Raw genomic sequence first — 25,657 nt, 5'->3', positions numbered from 1 at the left:
CCATTCATCCGCTCGCTCACCCACTCGCTCGCTCACCCACTCACCCATTCATCCGCTCGCTCACCCACTCGCTCGCTCACCCACTCACCCACTCATCCGCTCGCTCACCCACTCGCTCGCTCACCCACTCACCCATTCATCCGCTCGCTCACCCACTCGCTCGCTCACCCACTCACCTACTCATCCGCTCGCTCACCCATTCGCTCGCTCACCCACTCACCCATTCATCCGCTCGCTCACCCACTCGCTCGCTCACCCACTCATCCACTCGCTCACCCACTCGCTCGCTCACCCACTCACCCATTCATCCGCTCGCTCACCCACTCGCTCGCTCACCCACTCACCCACTCATCCGCTCGCTCACCCACTCGCTCACTCATCCACCCATTCATCCGCTCACCAAATCACTCACCTGCTCGCTCACCCACCCAGTCACTCACCCGCTCAATCACCTGCTCGCTCACCCACTCACCCACTCACTCATCCGATCACCCAATCCCCCAATCACTCACCCACCCACTCACTCTCCAGCAGCACTCGCTTGACCGCTCGCTCGCTCCTCACTCACTCATTCGCTCGCTCGCTCACCCTCTCGCTCACTCAACCACCCACTCATCCGAAATATCTTTGACAAAGAATTAAAAAACTTACGGAATAACAATCTTTTTTCAAACCTAATACTTGTTTATGTCTGCTCCATGGTGGACCTTCCTGGAACACGTCTACCTTGGTCCACCATGAACCTACTATCTCCAAGTCCACCCACATTGACCATCACCCTCCTATCGCTGAGTCCACCATTATTGGCCTGTTGGCCTCCTGTTAATCCACCTATTTGTGGACCATCCTTCCATGTCCAGGTCCACCATGATCGACTCTCCACCTACCTCCAAGCGATTGTTCACCCCTCCCACTTCCCACCGTCGGTCCTTCGCCGTTGTCCACCCTGCGCAGGTGACGTCGGCGTCGTCCGTCCCATCCACCGTCGCTGCGCCCCGCGCTCACTCGCCCCCCAGTGTGGACACCATCACGCTCGCCCTGCAGAGGTGGACACTCACCGGCGGTGGCGGTGGTGGCGGTGGTGGCGGTGGTGGTGACCGTTGGTGGACACAGCAAGGTCGCCCCCAGGGAGAGGAGGTGTCCACCCTGGCGGCACCGGAAATGAGGCCTCCGATGAGGACGAATCTGCTCAGGAGTCCATCACCTTCCTTAAGGTTTGCCGTTGTTGTCCACCATCAACCTTGCATCTTTTAGTCCACCCACCTTGATGATCAACCTTGCATCTCCTAGTCCACCCACCTTGACCATTACATTTTCATCTCCAGGTCCGCCATGGTTGACTGTCCGCCTTCCACCAAGATGAGCGCGCGAGATCAACCTCACCGTCCACTCAGCAGGGAGCCGGTTGCTATGGACCGTCCACTCAGGGTGCCGGTTGCCGTGGACCGTCCACTCAGGGTGCCGGTTGCTATGGACCGTCCACTCAGCAGGGACCCGGTCGCCATGGCCCCTCCACTCAGCAGAGAGCCGGTTGCCATGGACCGTCCACTCAGGGTGCCGGTTGCCATGGACCGTCCACCCAGCAGGGTAACGGTTGCTATGGACCGTCCACTCAGCAGGGACCCGGTCGCCATGGACCGTCCACTCAGCAGGGACCCGGTTGCCACGGACCGTCCACTCAGCAGAGACCCGGTTGCCGTGGCCCCTCCACTCAGCAGGGTGCCGGTTGCTATGGACCGTCCACCCAGCAGGGAGCCGGTTGCCATGGACCGTCCACCCAGCAGGGAGCCGGTTGCTGTGGACCGTCCACCCAGCAGGGAGCCGGTTGCCATGGACCGTCCACCCAGCAGGGAGCCGGTTGCTATGGACCGTCCACCCAGCAGGGAGCCGGTTGCCATGGACCGTCCACCCAGCAGGGAGCCGGTTGCTATGGACCGTCCACCCAGCAGGGAGCCGGTTGCCGTGGACCGTCCACTCAGCAGGGTGCCGGTCGCTATGGACCGTCCACCCAGCAGGGAGCCGTCCGCCGTGGCCCTTTGCCCTGCGGTCAGGAGCTGGGGTGGACGCCTGACCCCGGCGGCCCCCCTGGTGTCCCCCTGGCCGCCGGCGGGCACGCCCGGCCAGCGCTGCGTGGACGTGTTGGTGTCCAGCGCCGAGCACCCGGCGCTGTTCGCCGTGCAGGCCTGGAGCCAGCTGCACCGGCTGGAGCGGCTGGAGGCTAGGATGTGTCGCCACTATTGGAGCTCCCGGGGCCACGAGTGGGCGGACGTGGCGGAGGAGGCGGGAGATGAAGAGGTGGAGGAGGAGGAGGTGGTGGTGGCGACGGAGCCGTCGTTCGTCGCCTGCGTGCAGGATGACCGGTGGGTGGGGCACGGCGACGCGGGGTCTCCGCTCGTCCGCCGTGTGTGTGACGTCGGTGTGCACGCGGTGACGTGGTGGTGGTGAGCACGCGGTGAGGGGGACGCGGTGAGGGTGACGTGGTGGTGGTGAGCACGCGGTGAGGGGGACGCGGTGAGGGTGACGTGGTGGTGGTGAGCACGCGGTGAGGGGGACCCGGCGAGGGTGACGTGGTGGTGGTGAGCACGCGGTGAGGGGGACGCGGCGAGGGTGACGTGGTGGTGGTGAGCACGCGGTGAGGGGGACGCGGTGAGGGTGACGTGGTGGTGAGCACGCGGCGAGGGTGACGCGGCGAGGGTGACGCGTGTCGCTCTCCCTCAGGGTGTACCGGGTGGAGCTGAAGTGTGCGTGCCCGCCGGGCAAGGCCATGGTGTACCGGGTGGACTACGGGGAGTGGGACCTCGTCCCCCTGTCAACCCTGCGGCCCCTCGTGCCGGCGTTCACCCGGCTGCCCGTGCAGGCCCACCTGGCCCAGCTCGCCGGTGAGGCCCCCCGGGAGCCCCCCCCACCTCCGGGTACCACCCCAGAGGTCGCAACCGGGTACCCGATACTCGTACCCTACCCGATACCCGGCTACCCGTAACCCGGCCGGGTACGGGTAGACTGTGAGTCACTGGTGAGTAGCTGTCACTCATTTCCCAACGTCTTGTCTCTTCTCACAATTCAAGTTCCTAGAATCAACCCACCCGCGCCTGCAACGTGGCTTCATCCCAGAGGTCGCAATCGGGTACCCGATACCGGTACGGGTACGGCCGGGTACGGGTAGGCCTTGAGTCACCGGTAAGTCACCGTTTGTCACTCATTTCCCAACGTCTTGTCTCTTCTCACAATTCAACATGGCTCCATCCCAGAGGTCGCAATCAGGTACCCGATACCCGTACCCTACCCGATACCCGGCCGGGTATGGGTACAGGTAAGGAATCAAAACCCGTTTGCGACCTCTGCCCCTCACCCCCCCGCCGATTGCCGTGCATCTCCGTTCCTCCTGCTGTCGCCCCCAGACGTCCCCCGCCGGCGCTGGTCGCCGGAGCTGGCCCAGGTGTTCAGGAAGCTGGTGGAGGGGCGGCCGTTTGTGGCGCTCGTGGAGGAGGAGGAGGGTGACGGGGCGGGGGGCGGGGTGGACGGGGCGGTGGGCAACTCGGCGGGGCGAGCTCCCAAGCTGAGGTTGTCGCTGGTGGACACGTCCCATCCCGAGCGGGACGTCGTCATCGGCGAGGTCATGATGGGATTCGCTCGGAGTTGATGATGAGTGCAGCGTCGTCCCACGCACAGCGTCATCACACGCACAGCGTCATCACACGCACAGCGTCGTCCCACGCACAGCGTCGTCACACGCACAGCGTCGTCACACGCACAGAGTCGTCACACGCACAGAGTCGTCACACGCACAGAGTCGTCACACGCACAGCGTCGTCACACGCACAGCGTCGTCCCACGCACAGCGTCGTCACACGCACAGCGTCGTCACACGCACAGAGTCGTCACACGCACAGCGTCGTCACACGCACAGCGTCGTCACACGCACAGAGTCGTCACACGCACAGAGTCGTCACACGCACAGCGTCGTCACACGCACAGAGTCGTCACACGCACAGCGTCGTCACACGCACAGAGTCGTCCCACGCACAGCGTCGTCACACGCACAGCGTCGTCACACGCACAGAGTCGTCACACGCACAGCGTCGTCACACGCACAGCGTCGTCACACGCACAGCGTCGTCACACGCACAGCGTCGTCACACGCACAGCGTCGTCACACGCACAGCGTCGTCACACGCACAGCGTCGTCCCACGCACAGCGTCGTCACACGCACAGCGTCGTCACACGCACAGCGTCGTCACACGCACAGCGTCGTCACACGCACAGCGTCGTCACACGCACAGCGTCGTCACACGCACAGCGTCGTCACACGCACAGAGTCGTCACACGCACAGCGTCGTCACACGCACAGAGTCGTCACACGCACAGAGTCGTCACACGCACAGCGTCGTCACACGCACAGCGTCGTCACACGCACAGCGTCGTCACACGCACAGCGTCGTCACACGCACAGCGTCGTCACACGCACAGCGTCGTCACACGCACAGAGTCGTCACACGCACAGAGTCGTCACACGCACAGCGTCGTCACACGCACAGCGTCGTCACACGCACAGCGTCGTCACACGCACAGCGTCGTCACACGCACAGCGTCGTCACACGCACAGAGTCGTCACACGCACAGCGTCGTCCCACGCACAGCGTCGTCACACGCACAGCGTCGTCACACGCACAGCGTCGTCACACGCACAGAGTCGTCACACGCACAGCGTCGTCACACGCACAGCGTCGTCACACGCACAGCGTCGTCACACGCACAGCGTCGTCACACGCACAGCGTCGTCACACGCACAGCGTCGTCACACGCACAGCGTCGTCACACGCACAGCGTCGTCACACGCACAGAGTCGTCACACGCACAGAGTCGTCACACGCACAGCGTCGTCACACGCACAGCGTCGTCACACGCACAGCGTCGTCACACGCACAGCGTCGTCCCACGCACAGCACACGCACAGCGTCGTCACACGCACAGCGTCGTCACACGCACAGCGTCGTCACACGCACAGCGTCGTCACACGCACAGAGTCGTCACACGCACAGCGTCGTCACACGCACAGCGTCGTCCCACGCACAGCGTCATCACACGCACAGCGTCGTCACACGCACAGCGTCATCACACGCACAGCGTCGTCCCACGCACAGCACACGCACAGCGTCATCACACGCACAGCGTCATCACACGCACAGCGGCCGCCCCGGTGAATGCCGCCTGCATGACTGATGTCAGCGGTACTCGGCAGGACCCTCTCCTGAACCGTCTTGAGACTCGGCTCGAGACGAACCCAACGGCAGCCGCACGACGCGGCAGTGAATTTTTTTCCGATCAAACATTTTGCGAGTCACTCCACGTTAACCAGGGCTGCCTCTGGGTGTTGAACCGCGACCCTCTGCAGCAAGCCGGTGTTCAAATGCGCTTAACCGGATGCATCATCAGCATCATCGCCACCACTACCACCACCCCACCCCCCACTCTTTTAATCGCTTGAGAAAATAATTTTGACCCTTTTGTTGTTGTTCTGTTCCGTGCTTATTTTTGATGTTTGTTGATTTTGTTGAAATAAATACGTGACGATGGCAGACGTGGTGGGTCTGCGTGTGTCTCTTCATCCAACGCGGCTGCTGCTGCTGCCGCAAGACTTTGTTGTTGTTTCGATTTAAAGCTTCTTTCGTGACTGCAGGGATTCATCTTCTTGGTTCTTTCGGTAAAGCCACGTAGAAGGGAAACAATAACATAATAAAAATAAAACATAATAAAAAATAACTAAAAATTTATTTCCCTTCTAAGTGACTTTACCGAAAGAATATCTGAACATATCTTAACAAAAGCTTAACATCTTAACAAAAGCTTAACATCTGAACATCTTAAAACACGATTTAAAGCTTTCGTGACTGCAGGGATTCATCTTGGTTCTTTCGGTAAAGTCACGTAGAAGGGAAATAATAAAATAAATATAAATTTAACATAATTAAATAATTTTATGAAGAAGAGTGCAGCGTCGTCCCACGAACAGCAACATAATAAAATAATATTTTAATGTTTTATTATTTTTTTCCCTTCTACGTGACTTTACCGAAAGAACCAAGAAGATTTGTTGTTGTTACTGCACTGCGAACCTGGAAACGGTCCGAGTTCGATTCCCATCCGTGGCTAACCACATCGGTGCAGAGGTCGCAACCGGGTACCCGATACCCGTACCCTACCCGATACCCGTACCCTACCCGATACCCGGCTACCCGTACCGGGTACCCGTTTGCGACCCTGGTACGGCCGGGTACGGGTAGGCCGTGAGTCACTGGTGAGTCACCGTTTGTCACTCATTTCCCAACGTCTTGTCTCTTCTCACAATTCAAGTTCCTAGAATCAACCCACCCGCGCCTGCAACATGGCTTCATCCCAGAGGTTGCAACCGGGTACCCGATACCCGTACCCTACCCGATACCCGGCCGGGTACGGGTAGGGTATGGGTATCGAGTACCCGTACCCGGCCGGGTATAGCAATGTGTGTGGACTAATCTCCATCTGTTCCATCTCACGAAATTCTACACCGTGTGTGGACTAATCTCCATCTGTTCCATCTCACTCCCTTATACACCGTGTGTGGACTAATCTCCATCTGTTCCATCTCACTCCCTTATACACCGTGTGTGGACTAATCTCCATCTGTTCCATCTCACTCCCTTCTACACCATGTGTGGACTAATCTCCATCTGTTCCATCTCACTCCCTTCTACACCGTGTGTGGACTAATCTCCATCTGTTCCATCTCACTCCCTTCTACACCGTGTGTGGACTAATCTCCATCTGTTCCATCTCACTCCCTTCTACACCGTGTGTGGACTAATCTCCATCTGTTCCATCTCACTCCCTTCTACACCGTGTGTGGACTAATCTCCATCTGTTCCATCTCACTCCCTTCTACACCGTGTGTGGACTAATCTCCATCTGTTCTATCTGACTCCCTTCTACACGTGTGTGGACTAATCTCCATCTGTTCCATCTCACTCCCTTCTACACCGTGTGTGGACTAATCTCCATCTGTTCCATCCCACTCCCTTCTACACCGTGTGTGGACTAATCTCCATCTGTTCCATCTCACTCCTACCCGTGTGTGGACTAATCTCCATCTGTTCCATCTCACTCCCACCCATGTGTGGACTAATCTCCATCTGTTGCATCTCACTCCCACCCATGTGTGGACTAATCTCCATCTGTTCCATCTCGCTCCTACCCGTGCGTGGACTAATCTCCATCTGTTCCATCTCACTCCCACCCATGTGTGGACTAATCTCCATCTGTTCCATCTCGCTCCTACCCGTGGGTGGACTAATCTCCATCTGTTCCATCTCACTCCCACCCATGTGTGGACTAATCTCCATCTGTTCCATCTCGCTCCTACCCGTGCGTGGACTAATCTCCATCTGTTCCATCTCGCTCCCTCCTACCCGTGCGTGGACTCATCTCCATTGACAGTCTGTTCAGGCTACACGGGTGACCTTTGTAGTTCATACAGTGCTACTCGCTAACAGCACTTGTCCCCAAAAGACCGCCAAGGCTACCCGACGTACCTTTGGCTTTGTGGTTCTTCGCCTGAGATATCGCGAGATTTCACCCCCCCCCCCCTCCCCACACCAGCCCAAATCTCGCGAGACCCCCAGCAAAGATGGCAAACCCTCACGGAGGTGAGTCTCTGTGTGTGTTTGTGTGGTTGTGTTGACCGCGTTCGCCTCCCCCCCCCCACTCCCTATTCATTTATCTCGCTCATCTTTGCTAAGAACCCTTCGCGGCTCGCCTCGTTAAGAGAACTACAGCGAATCGCCCTCGATGTACAGGAGGCTGGTGGGTGGGTGGGTGGGTGTGTAGCGGGGGGGGGAGAGCGCTAGGAAAGCCGCAGGCTCCAATTCCCCGTAGTCGGGGCCCTCCGCGGTGCGTTGAGCGGGAAGACGCCGACGGCTTTAAAAAGATTTAAAATAAAATAATTCAGTTTTGTTACGAACCCCGTTGTGTTCGGGAGCGCTGGATGTGGCAGCAAAGAGGGTTCGGAGGCCTTTGAAGGGGATTGCATTGGTGGTGGTGGTAGTGGTGGTGGTGGATCTGTTGTGTGTGGTGGCGGTGGTGGTGAATCTGTTGTGTTTGGTGGTGGTGAATCTGTTGTGTTTGGTGGTGGTGAATCTGTTGGGTTTGGTGGTGGTGGTGAATCTGTTGTGTTTGGTGGTGGTGAATCTGTTGGGTTTGGTGGTGGTGGTGGTGGTGAATCTGTTGGGTTTGGTGGTGGTGGTGGTGAATCTGTTGGGTTTGGTGGTGGTGGTGAATCTGTTGGGTTTGGTGGTGGTGAATCTGTTGGGTTTGGTGGTGGTGGTGGTGGTGAATCTGTTGGGTTAGGTGGTGGTGGTGAATCTGTTGGGTTTGGTGGTGGTGGTGGTGGTGAATCTGTTGGGTTTGGTGGTGGTGGTGAATCTGTTGTGTTTGGTGGTGGTGAATCTGTTGGGTTTGGTGGTGGTGGTGGTGGTGAATCTGTTGGGTTAGGTGGTGGTGGTGGATCTGTTGTGTTTGGTGGTGGTGGTGGTGGATCTGTTGGGTTTGGTGGTGGTGGTGGATCTGTTGTGTTTGGTGGTGGTGGTGGATCTGTTGTGTTTGGTGGTGGTGGTGGTGGATCTGTTGGGTTTGGTGGTGGTGGTGAATCTGTTGGGTTTGGTGGTGGTGGTGAATCTGTTGTGTTTGGTGGTGGTGGTGGTGGATCTGTTGTGTTTGGTGGTGGTGGTGGTGGATCTGTTGTGTTTGGTGGTGGTGGTGGTGGTGGATCTGTTGGGTTTGGTAGTGGTGGTGAATCTGTTGGGTTTGGTGGTGGTGGTGGATCTGTTGTGTTTGGTGGTGGTGGTGGTGAATCTGTTGGGTTGGTAGTGGTGGTGAATCTGTTGTTTGGTGGTGGTGGTGGTGAATCTGTTGGGTTGGTAGTGGTGGTGAATCTGTTGTGTTTGGTGGTGGTGGTGGTGATCTGTTGGTTTGGTAGTGGTGGTGAATCTGTTGGGTTTGGTGGTGGTGGTGGATCTGTTGTGTTTGGTGGTGGTGGTGGTGAATCTGTTGGGTTTGGTGGTGGTGGTGGTGAATCTGTTGGGTTTGGTAGGTGGTGGTGAATCTGTTGGGTTTGGTGGGGTGGTGGATCTGTTGTGTTTGGTGGTGGTGGTGGTGAATCTGTTGGGTTTGGTAGTGGTGGTGAATCTGTTGTGTTTGGTGGTGGTGGTGGTGAATCTGTTGGTTTGGTAGTGGTGGTGGATCTGTTGTGTGGTGGTGGTGGTGAATCTGTTGGGTTTGGTAGTGGTGGTGAATCTGTTGGGTTTGGTGGTGGTGGTGGATCTGTTGTGTTTGGTGGTGGTGGTGGTGATCTGTTGGGTTTGGTAGTGGTGGTGAATCTGTTGTGTTTGGTGGTGGTGGTGAATCTGTTGTGTTTGGTGGTGGTGGTGGTGGATCTGTTGTGTTTGGTAGTGGTGGTGAATCTGTTGAGTTTGGTGGTGGTGGTGAATCTGTTGTGTTTGGTGGTGGTGGTGGTGAATCTGTTGTGTTTGGTGGTGGTGGTGGTGGATCTGTTGGGTTTGGTGGTGGTGGTGAATCTGTTGTGTTTGGTGGTGGTGGTGGTGAATCTGTTGTGTTTGGTGGTGGTGGTGGTGAATCTGTTGAGTTTGGTGGTGGTGGTGAATCTGTTGGGTTTGGTGGTGGTGGTGAATCTGTTGGGTTTGGTGGTGGTGAATCTGTTGGGTTTGGTGGTGGTGGTGTTGTGGAGGGAGGGCTTTGTACGCCGGAGAAATTCTACGGCGTTAAATCGATATTATGATGTTGATTGTTATGTGGTGGCGGTGGTTTTGATGATGGTGTGGTTGTGGTGGTTGCAATGGTGGTGATTATTGAGGTAATGGTGGTGATTGTTGAGGTAATGGTGGTGTTGATGATGGTGTGATTGTGGTGATTGCAATGGTGGTGATTATTGAGGTCATGGTGGTGATTATTGAGGTAATGGTGGTGGTTGTGGTTGCTGTGATGATGGAGGTGATCACGAATGATCTCGTTATTATATTATGACGGTTTTGGTTTGATTGATATGATGGTGAATATTGGAACGTGTTTTTTGGGGGGGTTGGGATAAAGGTAGTGTGGGGGGGGGTATTTAGTGCGGATTGCGGTTCTGATGATTGTTATCGCATGATGACGCTTCTCCCGTTTGCACTGCTGCTGATGCCTGCCTGCTTATGATGCTGGTTCTATTAATGCTGCTGCTGCTGCCTATGATGATCTTGCTACTGGCTATCTTGCGGTAGCGAGATGTTAACTACCTCGCCTGGTATACAGGAGGTCGTGGGTTCGATCCCGACCCTGATGCCTGCTGCTGTATATTTTGAGTTTGAGTCTCTCATCATCATCATCACGGTGGCTGGGAGCTGTTAACTACCTCGCCTGGTCTACAGAAGGTCGTGGGTTCGATCCCGACCCTGATGCCTGCTGCTGTGTATTTGGAGTTTGAGTTTGAGTCTCTCATCATCATCATCACGGTGGCTGAGAGATGTTGACTACCTCGCCTGGTGTACAGGAGGTCATGGGTTCGATCCCGACCCTGACGATGCCTGCTGCTGCTGTATATTTGGAGTTTGCGTGTCTCTCATCATCATCACGGTGGCTGGGAGATGTTAACTACCTCGCCTGGTGTGCAGGAGGTCGTGGGTTCGATCCCGACCCTGACGCCTGCTGCTGTATATTTGGAGTTTGAGTCTCTCATCATCATCACGGTGGCTGGGAGCTGTTAACTACCTCGCCTGGTCTACAGAAGGTCGTGGGTTCGATCCCGACCTTGACGATGCCTGCTGCTGTATATTTGGAGTTTGCGTGTCTCTCATCATCATCACGGTGGCGAGGAGATGTTAACTACCTCGTCTGGTATACAGGAGGTCGTGGGTTCGATCCCGACCCTGATGCCTGCTGCTGTTTATTTGGATTTTGCGTGTCTCTCTCCTCGTGGTCGCGTGGATTTTTCTCCGGGTCCTCCGGGTTTTCCCCACCACATTTAGAAACGCGCCTTTAGACTGCCTTGCTGCTATACATTTCCACCTGATAATCAACTTTATTGGGCTATCATTTGTGACCAGGTCGCTTCTGAACAAGAGCTACATAGCTCAGTGGGCCGTGCCTGGTAAAATCAAAATGTTTACTTTAGTACTGTTCTTACTGCTGCGATTAACACGGTTGGCTACGTACGGTGTGAAAGAAGTTTAACATGCATATTGATTCTCTTGCAACTTCTGATGCTGCTGTTGATGCCTCTAATGCTACTGTTTAAACTGCTCTTGCTGCCTAATGATGCTGATGCCACTGCTGATGAGGATGCTACTTCTGCTGCTGATGATGCTACTGCTGCTGATGATGATGTTACTGCTGCTGATGATGATGATGCTACTGCTGCTGCTGATGATGATGCTACTACTGCTGCTGCTGATGATGCTACTGCTGCTGATGATGATGCTACTGCTGCCAGTATTCACGAATCTGCTTGTGCTGTGTACAGTTGGATCAGCGATCCCCCCCCTCATCCCTGGCCTGCATAAGAGAGCAGCGCTCCTGAGTCCCCGCTTCCCCAGTGAGTCCCTCATGGGGGGGGCGTCTATGATAGAGACTCACACAGAGACCCATAGACTCACACAGAGACTCACACAGAGACCCGTAGACTCACACAGAGACCCATAGACTCACACAGAGACCCATAGACTCACACAGAGACCCATAGACTCACCCAGAGACCCATAGACTCACACAGAGACTCATAGACTCACACAGAGACTCATAGACTCATGTGTCCGCCCGTAAACCCACACATCGACCCACTGACTCACACAAACCCACAGACTCACCCAGAGACCCATAGACTCACCCAGAGACCCATAGACTCACACAGAGACTCACACAAAGACCCATAGACTCACACAGAGACTCACACAGAGACCCGTAGACTCACAGAGACTCATAGACTCACACAGAGACCCATAGACTCACACAGAGACTCACACAGACCCGTAGACTCACACAGAGACTCATAGACTCACACAGAGACCCATAGACTCACACAGAGACTCACACAGAGACCCATAGACTCACACAAAGACTCACACAGAGACCCATAGACTCACACAGAGACTCACACAGAGACCCGTAGACTCACACAGAGACTCATAGACTCACACAGAGACCCATAGACTCACACAGAGACTCACACCGAGACCCATAGACTCACGCGTCCGCCCGTAAACCCACACATCGACCCACTGACTCGCACAAACCCACAGACTCACCCAGAGACCCATAACCTCACAGAGAGACTCATAGACTCACACAGAGACCCATAGACTCGCACAGAGACTCATAGACTCACACAGAGACCTATAGACTCACACAGAGACCCATAGATTCACACAGAGACCCACAGACTCACACAGAGACTCATAGACTCACGTGTCCACCCGTAAACCCACACATAGACCCACAGACTCACACAGAGACCCGTAGACTCACACAGAGACTCATAGACTCGCATAGAGACCCATAGACTCAGAGATATGACTTTACATAGAAACTCATACGTAGAGAGGTCCATAGCGTCACACAGAGACCGATAAAAACACTTTTTTATTTGCCAGGTAACACCCACTGAGCTATGTAGGTATTTATCAGAAGCTACCTGGCCACAAATGATAGCTCAACGAAGTGGCTTAGCACGTGGGAAATGTTTCGCAGCCAAATACCATAAACCAGTGGAAACGTCGTGAGAATTATTTTATCATGTTGTATTTTTATTATTTTATTATTTCCCTTCTACGTGACTTTACCGAAAGAACCAAGAAGACCAGCGGTGGTTCTTCTTAACGTGGGGTGCGAGACATGGCAATACATTTTTTTTTTAAGTTAAATCACCAAACACGAATTAAGCATGGGCATGTGAGTACAGCTACTTTTTTTTTTATTACGTTTGAGAATCAAAGGGGGCTGCAAGGCTGCAATAAAGGTCAAGAACCGCCGCTGTAAACGCATGTTTCTAAACTTGAAGGGAAAATTCTAGATTTGAAGCTTTCGTGAATGCAAGGATTCATATTCTTAGTTTAAGAAAACTAAAAGTGTGAAAAAACTATGAGTGTGAACGGGAAAAACCGTAGGACCCCCCAGATAGCCTCACAGACAGACCCGTAGACTTACACAAAGACGTATCGACAGACACACACAGACACTCCATAGACTCGACTGCCCAACTGGTTTCTCTGCAGTCTCTTTGAGACGCAGTGATATGCACACGCTGCACGCAATGCACTTGTGTCCCGGTGTCAACAACAAGGCAACTCCTATGACTAATTGGGAATGGGACGCAAGCATAGGATTGATCACCCTGTCGCTGGCCGCCTTTGGGGAGGGTGTATAGTGTGAAAGGCCGAAACACCCTAGGAACCAAAGGTACACTGATGACGATGCGCTCCCCAAATTTCACCAGGCTCACTGTTCTTGAACTCTTGGAAGTGCTTGCACAAAGGATAGTAACATCTCATCCTGTGTTCTTGGAATCAATCAAGAACCGCCGCTGTAAACGCATGTTTCTAAACGTGAAGGGAAAATTCTAGATTTGAAGCTTTCGTGACTGCAAGGATTCAAAACCGTAGGACCCCCCAGATAGCCTCACACACACAGACAGACCCGTAGACTTACACAAAGACGTATCGACAGACACACACAGACACTCCATAGACTCGACTGCCCCACTGGTTTCTCTGCAGTCTCTTCGAGACGCAGTGATATGCACACGCTGCACGCTATGCACTTGTGTCCCGGTGCCACGTTCACTCTCCCGCTGTGTCACCCTGCAGTGCTGGGCAGTCCGGCGATGGGTCGCGGGGGTCTCTTGCCTTCGCCAAACCGGTGAGTTTCCCCCCATTGGACTCCGGTCTTAACCAACAAGGCAGTGGTGCAGTGTTGAGTCTGTGGTGCAGTGTTGAGTCTGTGGTGCAGTGTTGAGTCTGTGGTGCAGTGTTGAGTATGTGGTGCAGTGTTGAGTCAGTGCTGAGTCTGTGGTGCAGTGTTGAGTCTGTGGGGCAGTGTTGAGTCTGTGGGGCAGTGTTGAGTCTATGGTGCAGTGTTGAGTCTATGGGCAGTAATTCTAGATTTGAAGCTTTCGTGACTGCAAGGATTCATATTCTTAGGTTTTTTCGGTAAAGTCACGTAGGTAAAACATCAAAATTAATAAAAATAAAATAAAACAAAAATCCGAATGCCTCCGAAACGTCGTGATTTTTGTTTTATTTTATTTTTATTAATTTTGATGTTTTACCTACGTGACTTTACCGAAAAAACCTAAGAATATCTATGGGCAGTGTTGAGTCTATGGTGCAGTGTTGAGTCTGTGGTGCAGTGTTGAGTCTGTGATGCAGTGTTGAATTATGGTGCAGTGTTGAGTCTATGGGGCAGTGTTGAGTCCATAGGCAGTGTTGAGTCTATGGGCAGTGTTGAGTCTGTGGTGCAGTGTTGAGTCTATGGGCAGTGTTGAGTCTATGGGCAGTGTTGAGTCTGTGGTGCAGTGTTGAGTCTGAGTCTGTGGTGCAGTGTTGAGTCTATGGGTAGTGTTGAGTCTATGGGCAGTGTTGAGTCTGTGGTGCAGTGTTGAGTCTATGGTGCAGTGTTGAGTATGTGGTGCAGTGTTGAGTCTGTGGTGCAGTGTTGAGTCTATGGTGCAGTGTTGAGTCTGTGGTGCAGTGTTGAGTCTATGGGCAGTGCTGAGTCTGTGGTGCAGTGTTGAGTCAGTGCTGATTCTATGGTGCAGTGCTGAGTCTGTGGTGCAGTGTTGAGTGTATGGGGCAGTGTTGAGTCTATGGTGCAGTGCTGAGTCTATGGTGCAGTGCTGAGTCTATGGTGTAGTGTTGAGTCTATGGTGCAGTGTTGAGTCTATGGTGCAGTGCTGAGTCTATGGTGCAGTGTTGAGTCTATGGTGCAGTGCTGAGTCTATGGTGCAGTGTTGAGTCTATGGTGCAGTGCTGAGTCTATGGTGCAGTGTTGAGTCTATGGTGCAGTGTTGAGTCTATGGTGCAGTGTTGAGTCTATGGTGCAGTGTTGAGTCTATGTTGCAGTGTTGAGTCTATGGTGCAGTGTTGAGTCTGGTGCAGTGCTGAGTCTATGGTGCAGTGTTGAGTCTATGGGTGGCAGTGCTGAGTCTATGGTGCAGTGCTGAGTCGATGGTGCAGTGTTGAGTCTATGGGGCAGTGTTGAGTCTATAGGTGGCAGTGCTAAGTCTATGGGGCAGTGTTGAGTCTATGGGTGGCAGTGTTGAGTCTGTGGTGCAGTGTTGAGTTTGTGGTGCAGTGCTGAGTCTATGGGCAGTGCTGAGTCAGTGTTGAGTCTGGTGCAGTGCTGAGTCTGCTCATTGTATTCACAGCACACTGCAGACCCCTTAGCCGTGACCCGACCTACTACGGCAGGTACCGGTGACCCCACGTGGCGGACGGGCGGGCTCACCGTGTGCGTTGTGTGGCTACGGCACAGGTTCGTCTCTCCGCACGACTCGTTTGATCGCGGCGGCGGCGGCGGCGGTGCCGGTGCCTTGCCGGTTCACTACCGCGCCGTGGGAATTCGCCCGCCGCTCATCAGGGCTCCACCGCTCATGGGAGTCGTCCCACAGCCTCCCCAGCGCCTCCCGTCCCTGCTGCCGGGACGCATGGTGCCCGGCGCTCCCATCTCGATCCACCCGCTGCTGGTGAGGCCTTCCCCTAGGTCGACTCGGCCTCAAACGGGTGCCCGGCGCGGAAATGCGGCCGGGCGTGGTGCTGGCCACCCACCAACTTCCCCGTCTTGTTGGCGTGTCGCAGAGGTCGTAACCGGGTACCTGATACCCGTACCCGGCTACCCAAACCCGGCCGGGTACGGGTATCATCATCATCATGGTGGCTAGGAGATGCTAACTACCTCGCCTGGTATGCAGGAGGTCGTGGGTTCGATCCCGACCCTGACGCCTGCTACTGTATATTTGGAATTTGCGTGTCTCTCTCTCATCATCATCAGGCGGCCGCTTGTGTTGTGACCGAAACGTCTCGTTTTCTTTCATTATTATTTTTCTACCCACGTGACTTTACCGAAAGAACCAGAGAGGATCGATCCCTGCAGTCACGAAAGCCACAAATCAAGAGCTAGCAGTTTAGTTGATACAAACTCCGCACGCAGAAAGCTGCCCGAGTTGCCAATCGAGCCCCCCACCTCCCCCCCCCCCCGGGTCCTTTGTTTGCGCCGCGAGGCGACGGCCGCGTAATGAGTTCCGGAGACACTTGTAGAGGTAACTTCTTTATTACAATACAGCACTCCAACAGTCCAACACTCCAACAGTCCTGATACTCTGTTACAGCCTAGGTACACAGCCTAGGTACACAGCCTAGATACACTCCTCTGGCTACCCTCTGGAACTCGCCCTCACAAGGTCGTAGAGTCGGGAGTTCCAGAGTCCCACCACTGGCCCTCACAGCGTCCCAGGGTCCTCCGATGGCTGGTCTTGGGTCTTGGGTCTTGAGCTACAACTGGCCATGATCGTCCAGGGAGCTCTCCTTTTATGCCCGGTCCCCAACGAGGGGTGGGGCCGTGTGCGCCTCCAGATATCCCACAGAGCACACACAGCCCCCCCTCGTTGGTGGTGCCAAGGGGCGCTGACGGGCCTCAGCGCTGACGGGCCTCAGCGTTGACGGGCCTCAGTGTAGACGGGCCTCAGTGTTGACGGGCCTCAGTGTAGACGGGCCTCAGCGTTGACGGGCCTCAGCGTTGACGGGCCTCAGTGTAGACGGGCCTCGGTGTTGACGGCCTCAGTGTTGACGGGCCTCGGTGTTGACGGGCCTCGGTGTTGACGGCCTCAGTGTTGACGGCCTCAGTGTTGACGGCCTCAGTGTTGACGGCCTCAGTGTTGACGGGCCTCGACGTTGACGGGCCTCAGCGTTGACGGGCCTCAGCGTTGACGGGCCTCGGTGTTGACGGGCCTCAGTGTTGACGGCCTCAGTGTTGACGGGCCTCAGCGTTGACGGGCCTCAGCGTTGACGGGCCGCCGTTCCGCCCCGCAGCCTCGCCTGGGCTTCGGGCGTCCCGGCGCGATGCCGCCGCCGCCCGTGAAGAGGAAGATGACGACGCCGCCGGCGGCGGCGCTGGAGATGGGCGCCCAGGCGAAGCGAGCACGCCCTCGGCACACGCCCAGCCCCGCACCGCTGCTGAAGACGGTGGCCCGCAGAGGCCACGGTCAGTGGCTCGCTCACTCACCCGCTCGCTCACTCGCTCACTCACTCACGTGGTCACTCACTCGCTCAAGTGGTCACTCACTCGCTCAAGTACTTACTCGCTCACTCACTCACATGCTCGCTCACTCACACACCCACACACCACTCACTCACCCACACACCCCACTCACTCACACACCCCACTCACCCACACACCCCACTCACCCACACCCCACTCACTCACTCCACACGCCCCACTCATTCACCTGCTCCCCACTCACACACTCAGCCCACTCAATCACACACCCCACTCACTCACCCACACCCCACTCATTCACCCACTCACTCACTCACTCAACCACACACCTCCACTCACTCACCCACACGCCACTCACTCACCCCCACTCACTCACCCACATGCCCCACTCACCCACACCCCACTCACTCACTCACCCCACACGCCCCACTCACCCACATCCCACTCACTCACCGCACACCCCACTCACTCACCCGCACCTCCACTCACCCACACGCCACTCACTCACCCCCACTCACTCACCCCCACTCACTCACCGCATGCCCCACTCACTCACCGCACACCCCACTCACACACTCACCCCACTCACCCACACACCCCACCCTCTCACTCACCCGCACCCCACTCACCCACACACCCCACTCACACACTCACCCCACTCACCCACACACCCCACCCACTCACTCACCCGCACCCCACTCACCCACACACCCCACTCACCCACACCCCCACTCACTCACCCACACACCCCACTCACCCACACACCACTCACTCACCCACACCCCACTCACTCACCCACACACCACTCACCCACACACCACTCACTCACTCACCCACACCCACTCACTCACCCGCACCCCACTCACTCACCCACACCCCACTCACTCACCCGCACACCACTCACTCACTCACTCACCCACATGCCCCACTCACTCACCCACACACCCCACTCACACACTCACCCCACTCACTCACCTACACCCCACTCACTCACTCGCACCCCCACTCACTCACCCACACGCCACTCACTCACCCCACTCACTCACCCACATGCCCCACTCACTCACCCACACACCCCACTCACACACTCACCCCACTCACTCACTCACACACCCCACTCACTCACCCACACCCCACTCACTCACCCACCCACCCCCCACTAACTCACTCACCCACACACCACTCACTCACCCGCACCCCACTCACCAACACCCCACTCACTCACTCACTCACCCACACACCACTCACTCACCTGCACCCCACTCACCCACACACCCCACTCACTCACTCACCCACACACCACTCACTCACCTGCAACCCACTCACCCACACACCCCACTCACTCACTCACCCACACACCACTCACTCACCCGCACCTCACTCATCAACACCCCACTCACTCACTCACCCACCCACACCCCACTCACTCACTCACCCACACACCACTCAGTCACCTGCACCCCACTCACCCACACCCCACTCACTCATCCACACACCACTCACTCACCTGTACCCCACTCACCCACACACCCCACTCACCCGCACACCACTTCACACTGGGATTGACCCAATTGCTGCGCTTTGACCTGTGTGTGTGTGTGTACACGTGTGTGTACGCATGTGTGCGTGTCACTCCGCAGTGTTTGCAGGAGGCAAGATGACACTTTTGGTGAGGAACCCCTGACCCCTGTGATGACCTCCGTTAACCCTCTGCCCATGACCCAGTGTCAGCCACTGCCTTTGTTAAATGACACTTAACACACGTTCACTCTCACTCGCTCAGCCACTCATTCTCTCTCTCACTCTACCACTCGCTCACTCTACCACTCGCTCACTCACGCTCTCATCAACCCAGCACGGACACGTTTACTCACACACACTCTGTGTGTGGTGCGCATGTGGTGCGTGCGTGTGGTGCGTGTGTGGTGCGTGTGGTGTTTGTGTGTGTGTGCGTGGTGCGTGCGTGGTGCATGTGTGTGCGTGGTGCGTGCGTGTGGTGCGTGTGTGGTGCGTGCTGCGTGCGGTGCCTCCGTGTGGTGTGTGTGCGTGGTGCGTGCGTCGTGCATGTGTGTGGTGCGTGCGTGGTGCGTGTGTGTGTGGTATGTGTGTGGTGTGATGTGTGTGTGGTGTGATGTGTGTGTGTGGTGTGTGTGTGGTGCGTGCGTGGTGTGTGTGCGTGCATGGTGTGTGTGCGTGCGTGTGTGTGTGTGGTGCGTGTTGCGTGCGTGGGTGCTGCGTGTTTGTGGTGCGTGCGGTGCGTGCTGCGTGCGTGTGTGTGCTGGTGTGTGGTGTGCGTGCGGTGCGCGTGTGTGGTGTGCGTGGTGTGTGTGTGTGCGTGTATGGTGCGCGTGCGTATATGGTGCGCGTGCGTGCGTGGTGCTGCGTGCGTGGTGCTGCGTGCCTTGTTGAATCTCCGTGGCTGTTGCAGGTGCCGCCGTCCTCTGGTGGCGTGCCAGGCCCGCGTGGTGGTGAGTTTGTTGGCGCTCCGCTCATTCACCCGGCACGGGCTCCACCGAGTCCCAGGACTCGAGTTTCAGGAGCGTCCTGCCAAGTTTTTGCCGTGCGGGGAGGGGTTCATATCTACAAGTTGCTGCTGCTGCTGCTATAATAGAGTGGTTTTTTTGGGAGGGTTGGATCGCGTAAATATATAAATGTGTCGTTAAAACTCGCCACCACGCGCGACAGCCAACTAGTGAGGGTTGTCACGTAAACAGAACGTGCCAATTCGTCACTAGTACAGCACTAGTGTGTAGTGTAGTGTGTAGTGTATAGTGTAGTGTATAGTAGTGCAGTGTATAGTGTAGTGTGTAGAGTAGTGTAGTAGTGTAGTGTATTGTGTATAGTAGTGTAGTGTATAGTATAGTGTATAGTATAGTGTAGTGTATAGTAGTGTATAGTAGTATAGTAGTGTAGTGTATAGTGTATTGTATTAAGTATAGTAGTGTATAGTGTACAGTAGTGTATAGTAGTGTAGTGTATAGTAGTGTAGTGTATAGTATAGTGTAGTGTATAGTATAGTGTAGTGTATAGTATAGTGTAGTGTATAGTAGTGTATAGTAGTATAGTAGTGTAGTGTATAGTGTATTGTATTAAGTATAGTAGTGTATAGTGTACAGTAGTGTATAGTAGTGTAGTGTATAGTGTAGTATACTAGTACAGCACACCAGTTTATTGGAGAGCCAAGCCACAACATTTACAGTCTGAGTGTACGACGTTTCGCCGGTAATTACAACTAGCTTCATCAGGCGACAGCCAGACTTGCTGCTGCTGCTGCTGCTGCTGTTGTGACCCCAATTGAGTCAAATTGACGGTGAGATATTTCAACGGTGGGATGTTTGGCCAATAGTTTTGTGTCCGTGTGTGAACCGGTCACGGGGCCTCCCCCTTGGTCGACTCAGCCTCAAATGATGCGATCTGTGGTAAACACCGGCCACCCACCCCCTCGTGTGCTGTGCCGGCCTTCATAGGTGCTAGTTCTCCACCAGCGCTTGCCCCGACAGCCTGTTAAGGCTACACGGGGGGTCTTTGTCTTTGTGTGTGTTTAATTTTGAGCAATAATCGCCCTAAATCCATGTTGTTTCTGTCACTCGATTTTACATTAACACCAGCAGCTCCCCTCCCCTCCCTCCCCTCCTCCTCTCCCTCCCCCCCCTCCCCTCCCCTTCGTCTCCCTCCCCCCCCCTCCCTCCTCTCCCTCCCCTCCCCTTCCTCTCCTTCCATCCCCTCTCCCTCCCCTCCATCCCCCCCTTTCCTCCTCTCCCTCCCCTCCCTCCCCCCCCCCTCCCCTCCTTCCTCTCTCCCTCCCCTCTCCTCTCCCTCCCCTCTCCTCTCCCTCCTCCCCTCCTCTCCCTCCCCTCCTCCCTCCCCCCCCCCTCCCCTCCTTCCTCTCTCCCTCCCCTCTCCTCTCCTCTCCCTCCCCTCCTCCCTCCTCCCCCCCCTCCCCTCCTTCCTCTCTCCCTCCCCTCTCCTCTCCCTCCCCTCTCCTCTCCCTCCCTTTCCTCTCCCTCCTTCCTCTCTCCCTCCCCTCCCTTCCCTCCCTTCTTCTCCCTCCCCTCTCCCCCCCCTCCCTTTCCTCTCCCTCCATCCCCTCTCCCTCCCCCCCCTCCTCTCCCTCCTTCCTCCCTCCTCTCCCTCCCCCCCTCCTTCCCTCCTCCCCCCCCCCTCCCCCTGGCTAGAGCGGTGTGGGGGTTTGAACGGAGCGCCGTGTCTTGTTGCAGATGAGGGCCGGCGTGGTAGTGAGGTGCCTGAGAAGAACTGGTGAGTGATGGTCTGGCCGGGGAGCACTCCCATTGGTGGCACAGCGGCCCGCACAAGCGGATGTCACAGAGCTGCCTCTTAGATACCTTCAGCTGACGCTGGTCCAGTGTGTGGTGTGCGACTGGTGTGCTGTGTGGTGTGTGGTGCGTGTGGTGTGCGAGTGGTGTGTGTGTGGTGTGTGTGTGGTGTGCGTGTGGTGTGTGTGTGGTGTGCGTGTGGTGTGCGTGTGGTGTGTGTGTGGTGTGCGTGTGGTGTGCGAGTGGTATGGTGCGTGTGGTGTGTGCGTTGGCTGTGGTGTGTTGGAGGGGTGTGTGTGCGGGGTGTGTGTGCGTGGTGTGTGTGCGTGCGGGGTGTGTGTGTGTTGCTTGCGCGTGGTGACAGTAACGGACGGCGACGGTCTGGGCGTGTCTCTGTGTGTGACGTGTCTCTGTGTGTGACGTGTCTCTCTGTGTGCGTGTCTCTGTGTGACGTATCTGTGTGCGTGTCTGTGCGCGACGTGTCTCTCTGCGCGGCGTGTCTCTGCGTGTGCGGCGGTGGCGGCGCAGGCTGACGCTGCACTGCGCGCTCTGCTCGTTCCGCACGCTGCACCACGCCGAGATGGAGGAGCACTACGGCGGGGAGCTGCACAGCAGCAGCCTGGGCCTGCTGCGGGAGGCGCACGCCAGCGACTCGCGGGTCGTCGACTTCCTGCACGTGAGGGACCCCCCCCCCCCCCCCCCACCTCCACTCCCTCCTCCCGGCCAAGCTCGCAGTCAGAATCGGGAATGATTATTTGAGGAGCGCACCGCACCGCACCAGGAGCGATGCTCCACTGTGCGGTGTTGATGACGATGCTGTGATGATGTGTTTACGTTGATGGTAGTGGTGATGGTGGTGGTGGTGGCGGTGATGGTGGTGGCGATGCTGGTGGTGATGGTGGTGATGTTGCTGACGTTGCTGATGGTGGTGATGATGATGATGGTGGTGATGGTGGTGATGATGATGATGGTGGTGATGGTGGTGATGATGATGATGGTGGTGATGGTGGTGGTGATGATGGTGGTGATGGTGGTGGTGATGTTGCTGCTGGTGGTGATGTTGCTGATGATGGTGGTGGTGGTGCTGATGGTGGTGGTGATGTTGCTGATGGTGGTGCTGGTGGTGCTGGTGCTGATGGTGGTGGTGATGTTGCTGATGGTGGTGATGATGCTGATGGTGGTGATGGTGCTGATGATGGTGGTGATGTTGCTGATGGTGGTGGTGATGTTGCTGATGGTGGTGGTGATGTTGCTGATGGTGGTGATGGTGCTGATGCTGGTGCTGATGGTGGTGGTGATGTTGCTGGCAGGAGTGCACCGTTCACAAGAATCGGCGGAATGTCCAAACGGCGCCAACAGATGAACATCCCTGACGGACGCCTCCCCATGAAGGGTGAGCGAGCGTTGTGGACCCTGTGTGAGTCTGTGTCTCTGTGTGAGTCTACGTGTCTCTGTGTGAGTCTGTGGGTCTGTGTGAGTCTACAGGTCTCTGTGTGAGTCTACGGGTCTCTGTGTGAGTCTGTGGGTCTGTGTGAGTCTATGGGTCTCTGTGTGAGTCTATGGGTCTCTGTGAGTCTATGGGTCTCTATGTACGTGTGGACCCTGTGTGAGCTTGAGTCTTTGTGAGTCTACGGGTCTCTGTGTGCGTCTACGGGTGTCTGAGTCTCTGTGTGAGTCTCTGTCTCTGTGTGAGTCTATGGGTCTCTGTGTGAGTCTATTGGTCTCTGTGTGAGTCTACGGGTCTCTGTGCGAGTCTGCGGGTCTCTGTGTGAGTCTACGGGTCTCTGTGTGAGTCTATGGGTCTCTGTGCGAGTCTGTGGGTCTCTGTGTGAGTCTACGGGTCTCTGAGTCTCTGTGTGAGTCTACGGGTCTCTGTGTGAGTCTACGGGTCTCTGTGTGAGTCTACGGGTCTCTGTACGAGTCTGCGGGTCTCTGTGTGAGTCTACGGGTCTCTGTGTGAGTCTACGGGTCTCTGTGTGAGTCTATGGGTCTCTGTGCGAGTCTGTGGGTCTCTGTGTGAGTCTACGGGTCTCTGAGTCTCTGTGTGAGTCTATGGGTCTCCGTGTAAGTTGCCAAGGCAATGTAGTAGTTCTTCGACATTCAAATCCTTACACGAATGCTGGCTTACCATGTCTCTGTGTCTCCCCCCCCCCCCGTCTCCCCCCATGTGTCTCTCCCCCCGTGTCTCCCCCTCCCGTGTCTCCCCCTTCGTGTCTCCCCCCCCTGTGTCTCCCCCCCGTGTCTCCCCCCCGTGTCTCCCCCTCCGTGTCTCCCCCCCCGTGTCTCCCCCCCCCGTGTCTCCCCCCCCCCCCGTGTCTCCCCCCCCCCGTGTCTCCCCCCCCCCCGTGTCTCCCCCCCCCCGTGTCTCCCCCCCCCGTGTCTCCCCCCCCGTGTCTCCCCCTCCGTGTCTCCCCCCCCGTGTCTCCCCCTCCGTGTCTCCCCCTCCGTGCCCCCCCCCCCCTCATTCCCCGTGTTTCCCTGTCTCTCTGCAGACGTGCAGCCGGACCTGTGTCTGCGCCAGGTGTCGCTGTCCCACTGCCTGGCGTGTGACGTGTTCGTGCCGCTCGACCCCAGCTGCGTGCAGGAGCACGTCAAGTCGGAGCGACACATCGCCCGCAAGGAGGTGCCCTGCCCCTACGCTCGCTCTCTGTTTCTCTCTCTCTGTCTCTCTGTCGTCTGTCCCTTGTTGTTATTGTTGTTGTTGTTCTTCTTGTTGTTCTTGTTCACACGTGCGTCGTCGTCAGAACGGAATGGGGGTCATCGGAACAGGGGGTGGTAGTGAGCGTGTAAGTTCAACGTGCACCTGGCATGGCACCAGCGCCGTGGTGACGTCACCGCCGCTTCGTGGTGTTGTACGTTTGTGCTGTGTGTGTGCTGTGTGTGTGTGCTGTGTGTGTGTGCTGTGTGTGCTGTGTGTGTGTGCTGTGTGTGCTGTGTGTGTGCTGTGTGTGTGTGTGCTGTGTGTGTGTGTGTGCTGTGTGTGTGCTGTGTGTGTGTGTGTGCTGTGTGTGTGTGTGTGCTGTGTGTGTGTGTGTGCTGTGTGTGTGCTGTGTGTGCTGTGTGTGTGTGTGTGTGCTGTGTGTGTGTGTGTGCTGTGTGTGCTGTGTGTGCTGTGTGTGCTGTGTGTGTGTGTACTAGCTGTGTGTGCTGTGTGTGCTGTGTGTGTGCTGTGTGTGGTGTGGTGTGTGTGTGCTGTGTGTGTGCTGTGTGTGCTGTGTGTGGTGTGCTGTGTGTGTGTGTGCTGTGTGTGTGTGTGTGCTGTGTGTGCTGTGTGTGTGCTGTGTGTGCTGTGTTGTGTGGTGTGTGTGTGTGTGTGGTGTGTGTGTGTGATGTGTGTGCTGTGTGTGTGCTGTGTGGTGCTGTGTGTGTGTGCTGTGTGTGCTGTGTGTGTGTGCTGTGTGTGTGTGGTGCTGTGTGTGCTGTGTGTGTGTGTGTGTGTGCTGTGTGTGTGCTGTGTGTGTGTGTGTGCTGTGGTGTGTGCTGTGTGTGTGTGTGCTGTGGTGTGTGCTGTGGTGTGTGTGCTGTGGTGTGTGCTGTGTGTGTGGCTGTGTGTGTGTGTGTGCTGTGTGTGTGTGCTGTGTGTGTGTGTGTGCTGCTGTGTGTGTGTGTGTGTGTGTGCTGTGTGTGTGTGCTGTGTGTGTTGTGCTGTGTGTGTGTGTGTGCGTGTGTGTGTGTGCGTGTGTGCGCGTTGTGTATGTTGAATGGGGAGCGGCAGTATAGTTGTTAGCGCTGCGCTATGAACCCCGCGACCCGACTTCCATTCCCGCTCACGGCCAACGCCAGCGACGATTATTTGAACCGGTCCCGGGCCTCCCCTAGGTCGACTCGGCCTCAAATGAGTAGCTGGTGCAGTGCGTGTAATAATCGCCACTGGGGAGACAAAGGCGGTCGGGCGTGGTGCTGGCCACCCACCCCCTCGTGTGCCGTTCCGGCCTTCATAGGTTCTGCTCGCTAACAGCACTTGCCCCTACAGTCTGTTAAAGCTACACGGGGGATCTTTGTCTTTTCATTGGGGAGCGGTGGTGCAGCGCTTAGCGCCACGAACCCGGCGACCCGGGTTTCGATTCCCGCTCACGGCCAACACCACCAGTGA

General features: G+C 56.2%; 2 protein-coding genes across 3 annotated transcripts; both read left to right on the top strand.

Moving 5' to 3' along the window:
* The first annotated feature begins 1,975 nt into the window (after positions 1-1,975).
* Positions 1,976-3,821, top strand: LOC133361133 (tudor domain-containing protein 7-like). Its single transcript, XM_061580001.1, has 3 exons — positions 1,976-2,360; positions 2,719-2,879; positions 3,399-3,821. Exons 1-3 carry the CDS (start codon positions 1,996-1,998, stop codon positions 3,638-3,640), a joined length of 768 nt encoding a protein of 255 aa, XP_061435985.1. The 5' UTR covers positions 1,976-1,995; the 3' UTR covers positions 3,641-3,821.
* A 3,830-nt stretch (positions 3,822-7,651) lies between these two features.
* On the top strand, positions 7,652-24,476 carry LOC133361129 (splicing factor, proline- and glutamine-rich-like). Of its 2 annotated transcripts, none has more exons than XM_061579995.1 (11): positions 7,652-7,680; positions 11,547-11,618; positions 13,885-13,936; positions 15,551-15,761; positions 17,104-17,275; positions 18,931-18,959; positions 19,719-19,758; positions 21,508-21,547; positions 22,093-22,240; positions 22,875-22,957; positions 24,057-24,476. In XM_061579995.1, exons 1-10 carry the CDS (start codon positions 7,662-7,664, stop codon positions 22,935-22,937), a joined length of 846 nt encoding a protein of 281 aa, XP_061435979.1. In that variant the 5' UTR covers positions 7,652-7,661; the 3' UTR covers positions 22,938-22,957; positions 24,057-24,476. The 2 variants fall into 2 exon arrangements, with proteins under 2 accessions (XP_061435979.1, XP_061435980.1); XM_061579996.1 differs by lacking the exon at positions 7,652-7,680 and adding an exon at positions 10,700-10,814 and having other exon boundaries at positions 24,057-24,475.
* The last annotated feature ends 1,181 nt before the right edge of the window (positions 24,477-25,657 follow it).

This window comes from Lethenteron reissneri, chromosome 71, assembly GCF_015708825.2.
Source record: "Lethenteron reissneri isolate LAM-NWPU_2019-01 chromosome 71, ASM1570882v1, whole genome shotgun sequence".
Taxonomy (NCBI): domain Eukaryota; kingdom Metazoa; phylum Chordata; class Hyperoartia; order Petromyzontiformes; family Petromyzontidae; genus Lethenteron; species Lethenteron reissneri.
This window is presented reverse-complemented; position numbering and strand designations above follow the sequence as displayed.

What these genes read in the sequence shown, in the direction of transcription:
- LOC133361133 (XM_061580001.1), top strand. Translation starts at nt 1,996, where the DNA reads ATGGACCGTCCACCCAGCAGGGAGCCGTCCGCCGTGGCCCTTTGCCCT. An exon ending in GCCTGCGTGCAGGATGACCG is followed by an intron (nt 2,361 to 2,718) that starts GTGGGTGGGGCA and finishes GCTCTCCCTCAG; the next exon opens with GGTGTACCGGGTGGAGCTGA. An exon ending in CCACCTGGCCCAGCTCGCCG is followed by an intron (nt 2,880 to 3,398) that starts GTGAGGCCCCCC and finishes TGTCGCCCCCAG; the next exon opens with ACGTCCCCCGCCGGCGCTGG.
- LOC133361129 (XM_061579995.1), top strand. An exon ending in CCTGAGTCCCCGCTTCCCCA is followed by an intron (nt 11,619 to 13,884) that starts GTGAGTCCCTCA and finishes GTCACCCTGCAG; the next exon opens with TGCTGGGCAGTCCGGCGATG. An exon ending in CGTGCCAGGCCCGCGTGGTG is followed by an intron (nt 19,759 to 21,507) that starts GTGAGTTTGTTG and finishes GTCTTGTTGCAG; the next exon opens with ATGAGGGCCGGCGTGGTAGT.